At 42.1% G+C, this 16,469-nt stretch overlaps 1 protein-coding gene across 2 annotated transcripts; it reads left to right on the top strand.

Moving 5' to 3' along the window:
* The first annotated feature begins 1,490 nt into the window (after positions 1-1,490).
* Positions 1,491-16,170, top strand: qdpra (quinoid dihydropteridine reductase a). 2 transcript variants are annotated; one of them, XM_040119916.1, is made up of 8 exons: positions 1,491-1,679; positions 1,799-1,891; positions 3,368-3,464; positions 4,167-4,307; positions 7,712-7,820; positions 11,300-11,383; positions 14,986-15,113; positions 15,837-16,170. In XM_040119916.1, exons 1-7 carry the CDS (start codon positions 1,596-1,598, stop codon positions 15,083-15,085), a joined length of 708 nt encoding a protein of 235 aa, XP_039975850.1. In that variant the 5' UTR covers positions 1,491-1,595; the 3' UTR covers positions 15,086-15,113; positions 15,837-16,170. The 2 variants fall into 2 exon arrangements, with proteins under 2 accessions (XP_039975850.1, XP_039975849.1); XM_040119915.1 differs by having other exon boundaries at positions 1,492-1,679; positions 14,986-16,170.
* The last annotated feature ends 299 nt before the right edge of the window (positions 16,171-16,469 follow it).

Raw genomic sequence — 16,469 nt, 5'->3', positions numbered from 1 at the left:
AACGGGAAATCTGGTGTCCATCTGACAAGACCTGCTATTGTAAAGTGTTGCCCAGTTGTTACTACCTTGTTCCCCACAGTCACGTTTTCTCCCACTGTACCTACCAGTAGGAACCAGTAAGTGTTTTACTGGCACCTGATTCATACGACAAGACTACAAACGAAGTTGTGGGCTGCATTACATGACATTAACAAATGTTACTGCGGTGTGTAGGAGAAAGCACAACATAAAAGAGGGGGGTTCAATTATACAACCAATTATCATCATGTCCTCTGCGTCATCGTATTGTTTGAAACGAGGACAGGGCGAGAAATGGGTCCATACTATTGAAAATTTGCTCCTAGCAGGCACGTTCATCCAGCACCGCAGCAGCTCACGACAGGTGCGCTGGAGAAGAAAAACGTACACTTTGTCAGGTGCACAGCTCGACATGGAGGGCTTCTGTTGTCATCTAAGTGGGGAGGAATGGTAACACAACAAAGTAATGTAATAATAAAACATATGGACGTAGGAGGATCAAACATGGCTAATCTTCAATGTTTAATGAGGAACGTAGTTATGACTGTTCCAATTATTTTAATTACACAGTAATGGGAAGGGTTATGTGGGCTGTTGTAGCCATTGTTTACTCTTTAATTACACAGTAAAAAGTAAATTGTAGACACCATTTATCCCAAACTTCCTTTTTGTTTCCCAGCACTTTTGCACATACTGATTATAGTGTGGTAGGTATCCTTTTAATATCCCTATTAATATCTGTGCATCAGGTTCAGGACTGTTTTATGGAAATTTGAATCACTGTGAGGTACCTTTGGTTAAAACTTAACTAATCAATATTTAATTAAAAAAAAAAAAAATGGATAAGATAATTATGCGTATTGTGAAAGGTGTCACTTGCAGCGATGAAGCTACTGAGAATTTTTACCCAACTTTAGAGTTCCCCTCAGTACTATGAAGCGTTTTAGTGTCTTTGAGCTCGTTGTTTTGGCCCATTAGCAACTCTGCTTTCATCCGCGTTGTCTCAGGCCGCAGCAGGGCAGTTGTTTTCAGCAGAAAACGAAACAAAACAAAACAAAACCAAAAAAAAAAAGCTCTGTACACTACCTGCCCAGCCCCAGACTGCGAACAGACAAAAGGTAGCGACTGGCTGGTGAACATGATGCAGCGAATTGGTCAGATATTTCCCATCAGAAGATGAGTGGAGACTAAAGGGAGAGTAAATATTGGAACTACACCCTCAGCCACTCTCGTTTCAAAATACATTTTACACGCTTTATCAAAAATACGGTCAAGTTTCAAGCTAAAGGTAAAGATGAGTGTCCTGTTTAAAGGTCAAAGAGGTTTGATTTTTGAGATTCGCTACTTCGACTTCCGACTCTTTTTTTTTTTCTCCGAAGGTCTTTGAACGCAGCACCGGCTCCGTCAACCTGTTGCACAACCAGAGAAGAAGCGGAGAAACGGAGAAACGCCTCCTCCTCCTCCTCCTCCTCCTCCTCCTCCCCTCAGCGCGTATTTATCCGAGGCTCGGCCGCGGCTGCGCTCACTCGGCTCGCTCGCCCTATCGCTCGCCGCCCGCTGCCGGTCCGAGCAGGAACATGGCTGCGAACCGGGTGCTCGTGTACGGCGGGAGAGGCGCCCTGGGCTCCAAGTGTGTCCAGCATTTCAGGTCCAGGGGATGGGTGAGTGGCGAGAGAGCCGCGGGAGATGCTAGCCCTCTGCGATGCTAAGTGACAGGCTAACTGTACAAGCTAACTTTGTCTCTCTCTCTCTCTCTCTCTCTCTGAATGAATCGAAACAGTGGGTCGCTTGCATCGACATGGCTGCAAACGACGAGGCTAATGAGAACGTGATAGTGAAGCTGAGCGAGTCTCTCACCGAGCAGGCAGATCAGGTGAGGCAGGCGCGGGGGACGGACCGGGGTCTCAGCGGCGTCACACCGAAGAGCTGACGGGCCGCGGCTGTTACGACCGGCCGGCCGACGTCTAAACTTTTGGTCTGAAACCGGTGACTCCGGGGCCATTTGTCCACTCGTGTATTCGTTTTCCCTCCGCTTGCTCAGCACCGCTCTGCGAAAATACTGAGAAATATTTGGGCTGAAATGGTGCGTTCAGGTCGCATTGGACAAGAAGTGGGGCAAAGTCGGGCGCACACACCAGGCGGACCTGATGGGTGCAAAGGCTGCAGCCAACGGTTACTTTCAGCAGACGTTTGTTATTTAGATGAATCGCTTGTTGTGGTTTAAATGTCAAAAATCCCAAACCCAAAAACCACAATCGGCTTATTATCATATATGTAAAAGATCAGCGGCGGGTCAGCAACCTGAGAATGTGGGAAAATGTTTCCGTTTCTTTTGCTCGAAAGATGATTTGAACAGTCAGTTGATTGTTGCCCATTATTTTTCTGTTGATCGCCTGAACGATAACGCAACTAATCATTTCAGGTCTAGATAAGCGACAGTTGCCCTTTTTTTAAAAAAAATTTTATTTTAAAGACAAGCGTCCACATTTTGTAACGCGCGAGTGGGGAAATTTCGAAGCCTTCAAAATAACTCTGATGTTTTAATGGTTTAATTATTAAATCAACAACCTCTGCAACGCCGTAAATCGGCCCCGCCACGAAAAATCGGTGCAAGTGACTTCATTTCTCAGTCTTACTATTTCACTCCCTTTGCTCGCGACATCCCTGGTTTGGCTGCTTTTGTAGGCCGAAGTGGTCACAGGTCCACGGTTTGTCATATTGAGTGGGAGACTTCGGGGCCTACAAAATGTCGTCATTCATTTTTTTTTTTTTTTGTTTGTTTTTTACGGGAATAATCAGCAGGTTCACAACCTTGTCACAGATCCTCCTGTCATCCATCTCTGTCCTAAACTGCTGTGCCGCTGCACTGGACAGGAGACAGGGTGAACTGTGGACAGATCACTCCGAGACAAACATGTGAAACCCATCAGTTGATGTAATTATTATTATTATATTCATAATCGATGCAGGGTAATAGATTTTTCTTTTAATCCTCTTGCGTGAACTACCGCTGTCTTTATTTTTTGCTCATTTGTATGACTTTGTTTCAATTCTTTAGGATCCCTCAGTATTTGCATTTATTTTTTTGTCATCCTATCATACGAACACACTTGCACTTTTTTTTTTTTTGCAATAAAGGTTATTTTAAGAACAACACCGTATTTATCAGATGGAGGCTGCTTTTGTTGACCTGAATGCAGCACAGAACATGCTGGTGTGTGAGCTGACGTTTTAATTCCTTTCATCTTGTATGCAAACCCCGAGGCTTCTTGAAAAGATGTTGGCAGCTGTCTCTCTCTCTCTCTCTCTCTCTCTTTATTTATTTATTTATTTATTTATTTTTATGCAGGTGACTGCAGACGTGGCCCAGTTGCTAGGGGAACAAAAAGTGGATGCCATCTTGTGTGTGGCAGGAGGATGGGCGGGAGGAAAATGCAGTTCCAAAGGTCAGAGTTCAGCCTTTTGTTTGTTGTAAAATTAATCATCAGCCATGTATGTCCCTGCAGCTGTTCATGCTTAATTTTGAAGACAAGCTCAGTAAATTGTACTTATGTAATTTGAGGATGTAAATTTATTCAAGACATTAGGAACAGAAGTGTGACAAAATAATCTCAGCTCAAAGGTCCATTTAGCAGCTTTTTCCTTAATTATGCAGTGTATTTCGTGTTACATCAATTATGGCACTTAAACTCATATTTAACTGCTATTTTGTGTTTGACGATTTCAGTTAAAGCCCTCTAGCTCAGTGGCTTTTTATATCTAGTTTTCTGTGTCCATAAAATGTTCCATGTTCTACGGTACAACTTTTCGTACGGATCCAATAGACACAATATAACGTGTTAATTAGTGAGCTTTACTTTGGAGTTAGGTTAGCCGTTTTCCTGTGTTTCCAGTCTTCGTGCTAAGCTAAGCTAACCGGCTGCTAGCAGCAGCCTTACATTTAACAGACAGACATGAGAGCGTTGTTGATCTTCTCATGTAACTCTCTGACAGAAAGCAAATAAGCTTATTACCAAAATGTCGGACTATTCCTTTACAGCCCAGCCCATAATAATGTGATGCGTCTACGGATAAAGCATGTTTGATAAATATACCACAGAATTAAAAATGAGGCTTTCCTTTATAATAATTTTCCATGTCTCTGTCAGATTTATACAAAAACACAGATCTGATGTTGAAACAGAGTGTGTGGACCTCCACTATCTCCAGCCGCCTCGCCGCTCTGCACCTGAAACCGGACGGACTGTTGACTTTGGCCGGAGCTAAAGCAGCCCTCTCCGGCACCGGAGGTGAGGCACACATTGTGTGTTTACTGTTCTCGTCATGATGACCTGGTCTGGCCGTGCATCGCGTCAGGGCCTCAGGCAGACTTTGACTCATTGGCGACTACATTGTGCACGCGTCTTTGTTGTCCAACCTGCCAATTCAAATAATGTGGGAAATAAAAGGCGCTGCAGGGCTTTGACCCGGGAATTGACATACTGATCAGAGGCGCGGGGAATCTCCCGCAGCTCGCAACGGTGAGGGGAAAAAGTGTCGATAAAATGGATCCCGGACACAAAACAAGCGGGGGGGAAAAAAACACAATAACTAATGAGGTCATGAGTAGCAGGGGGACTCGGTGGTTAGTCTGTTTCATAAACAAAAAACCCAAAGTTTAGTCCCCAAAACGGCCTGTTTTATTATTAAAAATGTACAGGTGGATTTGATTCTGTTGTTACCATGTAGAGCTGAATCCATTAGTTGAATAATCGATTGACAGAAAATTAATCAGTACAAATTTTGATAATTAAATAATAATTAAATAATAATAATAATAATAATAATAAACATTCTCTGGTGGTTGGAAATAACAAGACATTTGAAGACGTCACCTTTGGCTCCAGGAAACTTCTGAAACATTTTACACTAGAAAAAAAAATTGCTAGATTCTTCAATAATAATAATAATAATAATAATAATAAAGATAATCCTCAGTTGCAGCTTTATGACCATGTGACACCAGCCGAGCTCATCAGGCTCTGTGGCAGCCAGAGGGGCTTTGGTGTGGTGCCATGTGATTGTCCTGCCGCCCTTGTATCTGAGCCAAGCATGTGATGGGCTGAGATCCAGCTCTACAGCAATACAAAACCCTGGCTCAGCAGTCGGCACAGAGCCTGCAAACCCGTTGGCTACTGACTTAGCAGGGGAATGACTCAGCAGTTGTGGCTGCGCACACACATTATCCACATGGACAGAGCGCATTAACTCCACCGACACAGACTGAAGCACCTTATGTTGCTCTCTCGGCGTCTGGGTTGTGTTCCGCATGAGTAGCTTCTTTCGGGATTGTATTTCAAACAAAAAAAAAATGTGGAGGTTGCCGTCTCATTTTTCCAAAAGCTCGTTTCTGTGAGGTCTTCATTAAATGTGTGTCAACAACAAGAGCCAAATGTTAAGAAATGGAGCAAACCGCACTGCGAGGTACCTTTCCTCCACATACCTCGATCAGAGAAAGGGGGTAACAAGTTAATAAGTGTCGGACAAATCCAGATCATCTGAAAGGTGGTGGACCAAGAGAGGGTTGTCAAACCACGTGGATGAGTTTTCAATAATCCTGACCTCAGAGGTAGGATTTCAAACACAAGTTGAACCCTAAAAAGAGCAAATGGAGGAGGGTTCTCCATGCCTCTTCATGTGACTTGTGTTGGGTTTTTTTTTTTTTTCCATAATCTGTGATTATCCTCAAAGATATGTAAAGGACGGCATGCAAACCTGAATCTATTCAGGCAAGTTGTTTGCCAGTTAAAGTCCATACAGAAGCCCACACGGTAGATGGCGGGGGGGTTAGTCTGAAAAGTCCGTAGTGCAGGCGTCTAATCAGAATAGAACAAGCTATGACGGGACATATCCAGTGGGTAGAGTGTCGGTGTCGGACTCTACTGTATCATTTGTGAAAAAAGAAAACAGATTGTCGTTTCCCCCGATCTACCATTGCGTGTGTTCCCCTGCAGCTCGCTGCACCAGCTGCTCAAAAGTTCAAACTCCGTCTAGTTATATGTCTTTAAGAAGTCAAGATGTACGGAATTAAAATGGGCGGCACCAAACAAACTATTTCTGATGATGAGATTAGTTGTGACTGATTATTTTTCACCTTCTGACTTCCAGGCTCCACTGTTACATAGCTAACCGAACCAAACGACAAAGCTAATGTTAACCAGTGAAAATCAGAGTCGTTTTAGAAGACATAAAGACATTGAAGAGCCAGTGGAATAAGGTGAAGGCGCCCGTCACAACGTTTAATCAAAACGCTGTTGAATAACGATGTAAACTGTGCTAAGCTATTAAGTCACATTTAACAAAAATAACACATTTTACCTCCTTTTTAAAAATTACAAAACATAATGCTATTAATGTTTGACTAAGTGACCACATGACATCAGCTACTTTCCCCTCACTCTAAACTGGATGAATGCAGCTACTGTAACTCTAACGCACACATTGACGTCTGTGCACACACACAGAAACGTAGAAGTCATAACCTACATTTGCAAAGGAATTGTCAGTTCACCCCCCGGACACGGTTATGAAACGGTTATTTTTGAAAGTCACGCTACAGCTTGTGATGCTGCAGTGACTTCCTTTCGCATAGTTGGTCGCTTTTTGATTGGACGATGCCACAGATGTTTCCCTAGCAACTGATTTACATGCCAAGATATTTCTATCTGTACAACGCGATTTAGGAAATCACAGGTTTAAAACTAGCTAGTCGTTACTAAGAACTTAGGGAGGATTTGGCACGCACACACTTTACTAATGTCCCGCAAAAAGTATAGCTTTTTATCTATTTAAATCAAAATCATCAAAATAAGTCGGGAATAGTTCCAAGCGTCGGCCACCGCTATCCAAACTTTCTCCTAAGGGGCTGACAGTGAGAGATAATTAGGAGCTCTATTGTTGATGGACGCACATTAGCTCTGAACCTGTGACCCGTCAGGTACTGGATGTCAAACACCTGCAGGTTAACCCGGTGGTAATGCAGCAAATCAGTGCAGTGTTGATTTTGGTGTCATCAGATTATCGCATGACTGTTACCCCCAACTCCTGTTTTCCCTTTTGAATTAGTCTTGATTGTGCTCCCGGAGAGAAACCACAGCTCGAAAGGAAGAGTCGTGTCACCGCCCCCTGTTCCCGTTGGTCAGTTCTTTTTGCGAGCCTGTCATGAGACTGGTTTTCGAGGGGTGAACACATGCTCGGCATTCTTTGGAAAGCCCGTTTAGATGTTCGGTTAAGAAAGGCACTTACTGTTTCCAGATGCTGAAGCTGTAAAACATGCCCCCAAGTTACTAAAGGCTGGACTCGCTTACAAATTCAGTGTAAAAATAACAGACTAAGCAGAGAAAAGAGAACAGGCAGTTGGGCATGTTTTGTATGTGGTCAGTAAACTACATGAATTGTTTATACCACAGTTTGAAGACCTGGGTTGCATATTGCTGTTCCAGTTTTTTTTTTTTTTTTAAAGTCTCAAGGTGCTCCTTCCACAGATTTACTGATGTTTGTTTGTTTTTCTACTTGACATCTCCTCTACTGAATCAATGTCATTCACTCCCTCGCACAGTGTGTGATGCATTTGATGTGGTTTGTGCTGCCTTTGCAAACTGAATTTTTTTTTCTCCAGCACACCGAAAGAAATGTTCTGTCTGTGATTCCCCAGGCATGGTGGGCTATGGCATGGCCAAAGCTGCCGTCCACCAGCTGTGTCAGAGTCTGGCGGAAAAGAACAGTGGGATGCCACCAGGAGCCGCTGCTGTGGCCATACTCCCGTAAGTACCGCGGTGAAATGTCGTTGTGTACTCGCTCGGCCGTGATGCCCGCTTAGCTGTGAAGTCGGTGGATGGAGTAAAGGGCTCCAGGGGCACAGGGAAACCTTTGCCAGGGGCACGGGTAAAGGTGTGTGACGGATGGGACACAGGTAGGGTGAGTGTGTGAGTATTTCACACTCAAGAGAGAGATTTTCAGTGGGGAGAACAACTTGGACTAAGGTTCCTTAGAAGGAAATAAGCTACAAATTAAAGTCTTAATAATTTTGCCTGCTGTTGGTAAGATTGTCAACTTCACCAGCCTAGCAGCTTTTTTTTTTTTTTTCCAAATCTGATTTGTGTCAAAGTGGCAGTCATTTTAAAAGTCTCCCTGCTACTAAAGACCATGCAGGGAAAACATAGAATAATGTTTTTTGCCCTGGCAGTTTAGTTTAAAAATGTGGTCCTTAATCTGACACTGACATGCAGAAAAACTTCAAGTGAAGAAAAAAAAAAAAAGTAGGGGGAAGTTTAAGGGATTACTCCACCGGTCTTAATGTTGCACTTCCAGGAAGTTGGGGGACTCAAGAAAGGCGGGTTTTTAAAAAAACAACCCCACGCCTCCACTTTGTAATGACAAGGTTAAATGTTTTTAAAAGTAATTATGCAAGGTCTTTTAAAATTTGAGGTGACGGCTAGACTCATGAGAAATTGCATCAATCAACAGGATTTGAAGTTGTATTTTATTTTAAATATGAAGTCAGTCGTTCTTCTGTCTCTATGGTTTTGTAGCCTTCTTTCTTTGTGTGTTTGGCCCAGTTCTCCACAGCCTGCCAGCTGCGCTTATTTTTTTTACCAGAGAACAAATAATATTGATGATGCGAAGCTAAAGACAGACGCAGGTGTCCTTTCCTGAAGACACCTGCATCTGAGGTCTTTTTATCTCGGTGCAACATTGGCGAGAGTCTCGTCGGTACGGAGAGCGTCTCGGTTTCCAGCGCGGAGCTGCGACGGCCGACGTGCAGCACCTGTCGACTGAGCGGAGACGATGCAGTCGGGTTGTCTGGGTGTAATTTACTTGTGCGAGCTCAGGCAGGACCGTGCCTTCATTTTGGATAAAGCGTATGCTTTGGGTTGGTTGAGATGATCAGCGATTCGTCAGAAGTGGTGATGTGGTTACAGGAAAGACTCAGAAGTGTTTCAGTTTGGTAGAGTGCGTCAGTCTGACAGCAGTATGGCTACCTGAACAACATTTTGATTCTCACGAGATTCTGCTAATTTTATGTGATTTTGCTCCCAACATTGGAAAAATATCCACCTTTATAGTGATTGATTTAAAACATATTGCCTAGGCCATAACATGCTTTTGTTTGTCCTGGAAAGGATATTGAATTTTCTTTGTTGGGGTCATAAAAACGCATGGAATTTAATTTGAAAAACTCAGACAGATACCTTGAATGATGGCTTTCTTTTAGGAAATGGAAGTCTCAAGCCTGGACCGAGATAACCCTGATAACACTATGATATAACCAAAATGGTTATTGTTTTGTTTTTCGTCCTTTGTCACTCTAGAGGACCAACAAAGGACGTTATACAACTGTTTTCACAGGCTGAGCAGGACTTTTTGTCGTGCGCAAACTCACCGGGTGTGAAATCTGTGGTGTCCCCCTGAAACAAAAGGAGACTATTGCATGACGTGCCCTGTCACATGATGCCTTTTGAACAACACACACATTCCTGTTAATCAACCTGGAAGGTTCATGATACCATTACAAAGAGATGACAGGTGTTTTTTTTGTTTTTCTCGCCCCGGATGGAGTGTTTGTTCACCGCTGTGTTTGATATCGTGTTTTATTCTCTTGCACCATATATTACCTTTTGTTGGCAGAGAACAGACCCATCATCGGAACTTCATTAGAGAAAACAGGGCAAATATAGTCTCGCTTAGTGCGGACAGGATTTTCTGCTCTGTTACAGCCACGTCCTGTGCTTTAGGTAGAAAGAAGCGCTGTATATTTGCTTTCAACATAGAAATCTTACACGCTGCAGCTTTAAAAACACCAACAGTGCACGCAGCCAGTAAACAGAGTGCAGATGAAAGCTGTTGTGCTGTAAAATTAGCTGTGCCACACGCCCCTTTTGTTGTGCTCGATGGATAAGTGCGAGGTGAAGATAAGCTGCGGGACTAAAAGATGGATAAGGCTCGCAATTTTACCCAGTGTATCTCTAGTTGTGCACACAATCTTTCATATGAATGATGCGCTTATTGAATTTAGAACCAGTGTTTTTTGCAGTGTCACCGTGAGAGGCTAGAAATTGTTTATTAAGGGGTGTTTCTTGCTCCTACTCTCTCTTTGGTTGCATGTCCAAACAAAATGAGGCGGCCCTGCCCCTCCAGCAGGCTGTCACATCTGTTCAGCATTAGCCCCATGACTTGCGTTTCTGTCTCCAGCCTCCATCCCCCAACCCCCAACCCCCCTTGTGCTGCTGTATCATCAGATACCAACACTGTATAGCAGTATGGTGTGTTCCCGCAAAAGCCAGATAATAGTCAAACGTGTTTTCAAAGTAGCGCATTACAAAAAAAGTTAATTTTAATGGATGTCATCACATCAGTGGGCTTTGTGGTTGTGTGACTCCTGTTATCATTCTTTGTCTTACTACTATTTTGGGGGTAATCATAGCCTCTATTTGTTTACATGTAGGCAAAGTATGCTGAATTGGCATCAGCGCTGATGATACCTGCGGGCGAGCGTAAGTGACGCTGAAGCTCGAGATACGTACCCGTCGTGTCTGAGGAGAAGTGCTATTTTTGACACGCATTGCCTCCGTAGAGCGCCAAGGGTTTTTATAGCTCCTTAATTTGGCTCCATGAGCAGTGTGTCCCCACCCCCTGCTGCGGCTCCAACTGCTGACCCCCGTTGATAAGCGGCCAAATCGGTGGCCAAACTGCGGTAACTAACTCACGCCTCGCGCCTCACCGTTAGAAAACCTCTGTGACTGAATGATGCCTCGCCAATTTAATTGCAGAAAAGCAGGTAAGAAAATTAGTGAATATACTGGGTGTGTGCCACCGTTTTCCATCTCTGCACTCTTATAATATATATACACATACACATACACACACTACTTAAAGAACAGTGTGTTCTATGTGTGAGTGTTGGCCCAGGTGCTGTGTATGTTTGTTAAAAGCTTGTGACACAGGGACAGCACATGTTAATGCTGGCTTGCTTTTACCGAAGGTGACGTGAAAAACGCGATGTGTGGAGTTGCTAAGCGATATTTGAAGTCATGTTGAGATGATGATGATGATGATGATGATGATGATGATGACAAAACAGAAAAATGATGCTAATGCGTTAAACCTTTTGTCCTCATCCACACAAAGGCTGTACACAGTGCCGTGTGTGTGTGTGGAGATGCTGCAGTCCGCCAGCTTCCTCTCTACCTCCCCAGACTCTGCTTCATGCTGACCCTGATTGTTATCTGGCTTAATGTGGCAGGGTTACCTTGGATACGCCGATGAACAGGAAGTTCATGCCTGACGCTGACTTCAGTTCCTGGACGCCGCTGGAGTACATCGCAGAGTGAGTGCTGAAGCGAGTAATGATTCATAGTGTAATTTTTCTTTCTTTATTTCATGGCTGTCGTGAGCCTTGTGAAAATTGCTTTTTTTTTTCATGGTTGGACAAAGATGTTTAATCAATATAGCAATACAAAATGGTTGTGTGTGTTTTTTGGTTTTGTTCTTTTCCAAGAATTCTTACATTTTTTAATCTGCATTTTATGTTTATGTCACTGCTTTTAAGGTACACACTGTTTTGTTGTTGGTTTCATAAATCTTTGCATTCAGAGCTTAACTTCCTTGTTATAACCACATCACTCTTAACCCTTCCATATGTTACCATACACTCCTAGTTATCTCCCGTATTTCCCAGAAGGCCTTAACACTGACTTGTTTTTCAAACAAAGGTAATATACAGTAACTGTCTTGAAAATGCAACGAATCATCAGTGGGTTCTGGTCAGTTAGTCAATTTACTGCCTTAAATATAACAAAAACAAACCTAGTGATCAAATGATCAAATATACACATTGGCTCCAAACAATAATCCATATGTTCCAGCGTTTCTAGGCTCGTATGCAACATACTGAAGGCTCACACATCTGTGCCTGTAAATAATGAGCTTAGATCAGTTGATATATGCCTAAATCTTACTTGGACCTAATTAGTCTTCGTCTTGTGTGCGTCTTTGATCCTCTGCTAGTATCACACAAGCACAGGTGTTGTTCAGGGGGTGTACGACTCCATATTCTACATGAAACGTGCCTTCATGTGTCTGATTTACATCCTGGCCTATAGAGGCTACTGTCGGCTGAGAAACTGAATTTTTTTTTAAAATTTATTTATTTTTTTTCTTCTCTCTGATTGTTCAGCGTTGGGTTAAAAAGCTCTTTGATTCCGAGGGACCGACACCACAAACATCAGGTTCACCTTTGACGCTTTAGATCACAGAAACATTTTTCAGCTGCCTAGTCATGTTAAAGTTACTGGAAATACCCGACATAATAGTAAGTCAGTCGCGCCCAAGAATTTGAGAATATGACCAACAACAAATCAGCCTAGAATACAAAGTTCATCGGCAATAGCTGTATTATAGGATGGATTGTCTGTCACGTATTACATAGTACGTGTGAAATATGTAGAATATATTGATTTATATCATCTTTTTATCAAGAAAAATCTAAAGTAAGTGTTGTTCGGACCTTTCTGAAAAAAAAAAACTGTCTCCTTTGAGGCTTCAGTAGTCGCTGGTTCTTGATGTTTGGTGACATGCATGTCAAATTATTTATGCATGAAAGAGAGAGAGTAGAATTGAACTGTGACACCTTAAGATGGAAAAATAGATCTACACTGGCCTGGCACTTCAGTATTATTGATGGCCCGTGTGTGGTTTTTTTTTTTTTTTTTTTTTTCTTGCTTGCTCATCTGTGTAGCTCGTCCTTCTTCTTTCTTTTTTTCTCTCGTTAGTAAATGATTTATGACACTTTCCTATGCAGCCGGCACAACACTACATCATAGATTTAATCGATGCAAAATAATCTAATGTAACTGTTTGTTTTGATATTTTAGGGAGCTACAGTGACTGAGCTACAGTATGTTGTTACGTTTTAATGAGGATGTATTTGTTTCTTCCGAATCTAGTGTAAACAACAAGAAAAATGTGATCAGCAAGTGATTAACATTCTTTTATTTGTCCAACTTTTCAGTGATTAAAAACTTCTAAAATGTCAGTGGGGGGGTGATTTGGTTTAAAAATCCAGGAATTTTTCTGTATCTAATGAGCGCTTTGAAACAACTGGGAAAAAAAAAACTCTCCAGTATCTGGATTCATTCAATTAAGAATTCAGATTTTAATTAATTCACTTACATTAGCCATTTCCAGCAGACTGTGCTTTTGAAGGTACAAGCACTCATCTGAACACATGCTGGCTCCACTGAGACAGAAGTTTGTGTTGTTTTCCACGGCGTTCACATCCTGCGTAGGCCAGCGGGGGATTAGATGGGATTTGATCCAGTTTTTGATAATCCTGGAGGAAAACAGATGAGCGTCTGAGGACAGAAATAGAAACAGTCTGGGCGGTGGGGAATGAAGGGAGGTGGCAGTCCGTTCTTTTTTTATCCTTTTGCTTGTCCACTACCAACCTCTCTGGCCTTCAAGAAGACAACTTTCATTCATAAAACCTGTAGACTGTTGCTAGGGGAAGAGTTTATTTCTAATACACATCATAATTACTTTGGAAAACACAGGTTGTCAAATTCATTATTCAGCATCCAAAAAGTTAGTTACCCTCTGTCCCCTTAAAAGTTAAATCTTCTTTTTTTTTAATTTTTTTTTTTTTTTATAAGATCCTAGTGTTAATTACGAAGAGTTACGATTTGAAAATTTTCACTACAATTGCGGATACGATTCCAGAGTCGACACTAATACCAAAACGATACTTTCTTTCAGTGCTTTGCTGTTTTCCCATTCCTCTACTTTTTTCCGTCAACTTTTTTTTTTTAACCACCAGCCGCAGGGTAACCATAGCAACAGTAGCCGTTTCACGGTTACTAGGCGACACAAGTGTTGAAAACTAGCTTGGGTATAACCGACCAAAATGCAGGATTATTTAAACACAGCATTTTTATAGATATACATGCAGTTTTTAAAAGAAAAAAAAATCCTAAACAACTCATCTAACAGAAGGAAAATGAAATTTTGAAAAAATGAAATGTTAATTTTAATTTTTTTTTTTTAAGCCCACAGAGGCCACTGAAACTGTGTGTATACTGTTCTGTACTTTAAAACGACTAAAATATTCTCATCTAAAGAAAGTTCATTAAAACTAGGGCATATTCTAAATTAAAATTATTATATTCATTTTTTTTCAACTTTTTGGCATTCGGCACTTTAGCAGTTGAGATACTGTCTGTATCATCGGAGAGTGAGAGACTCAACTAGACCTGCAATTTTAATCATTTAGGCGATTTTTTTTTTTTTTTTTTTTTTTTTTTTTTTAAAAGAAAATGAATCATCAACAGTTTGATAATTGTTCCCCGTTTTAAGTCGTTTATTTAATCAAAAATTCCAAACATTTGATGACTCCAGGTTCTCAGTCACTGCTTTTCTTGGTCTTGCATTAGTAGTAAACTGAATAGATTGGGGTTGTAAACTGATGCTTGGACAAAACATCACCTTGTGCTCTAGTGCTCTATTATATTGTGGTGGGCTTTTTTATTAATTGATTAATCAGTGATGAAAATATTCAGCACTCACCAATATAGGCATGGCCAGAATCGAAGTGGGGATTATATGCAGTTGTAGGTCATGCATATTAGCCACTAGGCCACTAGGACACCCCCTAAATTAAAATTATATTCTGAATTTATATGCAGTACTACAAGTACTAGTGGTAGATGGCACAAAGTGCAGTGTATTTTTATGGCAAGGTGCTTTTTTTCATAGATAAATAACGAAATTTACTGTGACACACTGAATAGACACAGGTACTGTATGTCAAAGGGGTGTAAGGTATTGTGAGCTAGAGAGAAGTATAGACTGTGTAGAAACCCATGGACATGTTTGGTCTTCAGATGCTTCAATAAAATCCCTAAAACCGCTTCCGTTTTCTTTGTTTGTCCGCAGAATGTTTTTCGACTGGGCCACGGGGTTGAACCGGCCGGCGTCAGGAAGCCTGATGCAGCTGCTGACCTCCGGGGGCGAAACCAAGGCTGTGGCCACTTAGTAGAGGACAGAGTGGAGCTGCGGAGATGGTGATTTTGGGGGGGGGGTTGTAGGGATGGAGAGATTAAGATGGATGGAAGCAGAGAGATAGAGACAGGAGAGGAGGAGGAGGATGTGGGGAAGGAGTGTTAGAGAGAGAGGAGGAGTGATGAAGAGGGTTGGAAGGTGTAGAGGTGAAGAGGAGAGATGCTGACAGAGAGGAGCTAAATAAAATAGGGAGGGGGAGAGGAGACGGCCAGATGGGTTTTGTTTTGGAGCGGAGAGGAGGGTGGGGGCGCTTTCTTTGCAAAAGCAGCCTCACAGCGCCATCTAGCTGTAGGTCTCGACAATTTTCCCACTGTAGCGGTCAATCCAACTGTGTTAAAACTTTCATGTTAATACACCACTGGCAAACGTGGGACGCACACCCAAGGGTGAACTTTTCCGTCTTTAACAAAAATGTATTCAAAGTACGCAGAATCATTTCAGAGATCAGTGAAGTGAGGCTGGCCTAAATGAGAATCGCGTCATATTAACATGTCCGTGCGTTTCTTTTTGGTCGGGCTAGTGTGGAAGCAGCCTCCACTTAAGATGCATATACATTTTCTGATACCATGCCATTGTAATTCTGTGTCATAACAGTGTTGTTATTATAATGTGGGAACTGGCAGAAAACGAATGAGCCCTGTATTAACTTTTTTCTCTCTTTCCCCTGTACTTCTCTTTCATACGGACCCCTGTCCCTCTCAAATGAATTTCAATGGTAATAACAGTAATTTTCTGCAGCGCCCGTGAAATTCAGCACCTACAGTGTCGGCCCTACGTGACATGTGAGATCTGTCGACCTTTTTTAGTTTGCAGCGTTTAGCGTCCCTGAAGGTCCTCTGCCACTGCGGAGCCTCCAAAAGTCGAAGAAAGCCGCTGTCTTCTCTCAAACGTACAATACGCTTTAAAGTGGAGTGGCCTTATTTTCTGTTTGTGACTATCAGGTCAAAGTGCCCTTGGTGTCAGCGGTATGAAAAAGGTTCTCTGTTCCTGTGGGGTTTTCTAAGTAGTGTATTGTAACTGTGTCAAAATTCTCAATAAAATGAGTCAAAATGAAAGATCGATTTGAGGTTTAAGGCTCGTTCTTGATGTTGGAAACAGCAGTGGAAAAGAGAGTCTCTCGGCACGGCCATTTAGTCGCTGTTCCAGAGCTTTTGATCTATAACTGCCTGTTTACCTTCATGTGCACTTTATTTACTGTCTGCCATTTTATCATTGTCTGAATTCTGAGTTTAAAATGTATGCACGATACAGTCACCCTCAAAAATTCCCACCGATCGAACGGAAAAGGTAACGTCCCTGGGATGTACAGTACATTACTTTATAATAATACAACGACAATGTGTCACATTTAACGGCGT

This window comes from Xiphias gladius, chromosome 23 (assembly GCF_016859285.1).
Source record: "Xiphias gladius isolate SHS-SW01 ecotype Sanya breed wild chromosome 23, ASM1685928v1, whole genome shotgun sequence".
Classification (NCBI taxonomy): Eukaryota; Metazoa; Chordata; class Actinopteri; order Istiophoriformes; family Xiphiidae; genus Xiphias; species Xiphias gladius.
The sequence above is the reverse complement of the archived record's forward strand: the minus strand, read 5'-3'. Positions and strand labels throughout refer to the sequence as shown.

Coding starts and splice junctions, on each gene's coding strand:
- qdpra (XM_040119916.1), top strand. CDS start 1,596: ATGGCTGCGAACCGGGTGCTCGTGTACGGCGGGAGAGGCGCCCTGGGC. Junction 3,465..4,166: donor AGGAAAATGCAGTTCCAAAG/GTCAGAGTTCAG, acceptor TGTCTCTGTCAG/ATTTATACAAAAACACAGAT. Junction 7,821..11,299: donor GCTGCTGTGGCCATACTCCC/GTAAGTACCGCG, acceptor TTAATGTGGCAG/GGTTACCTTGGATACGCCGA.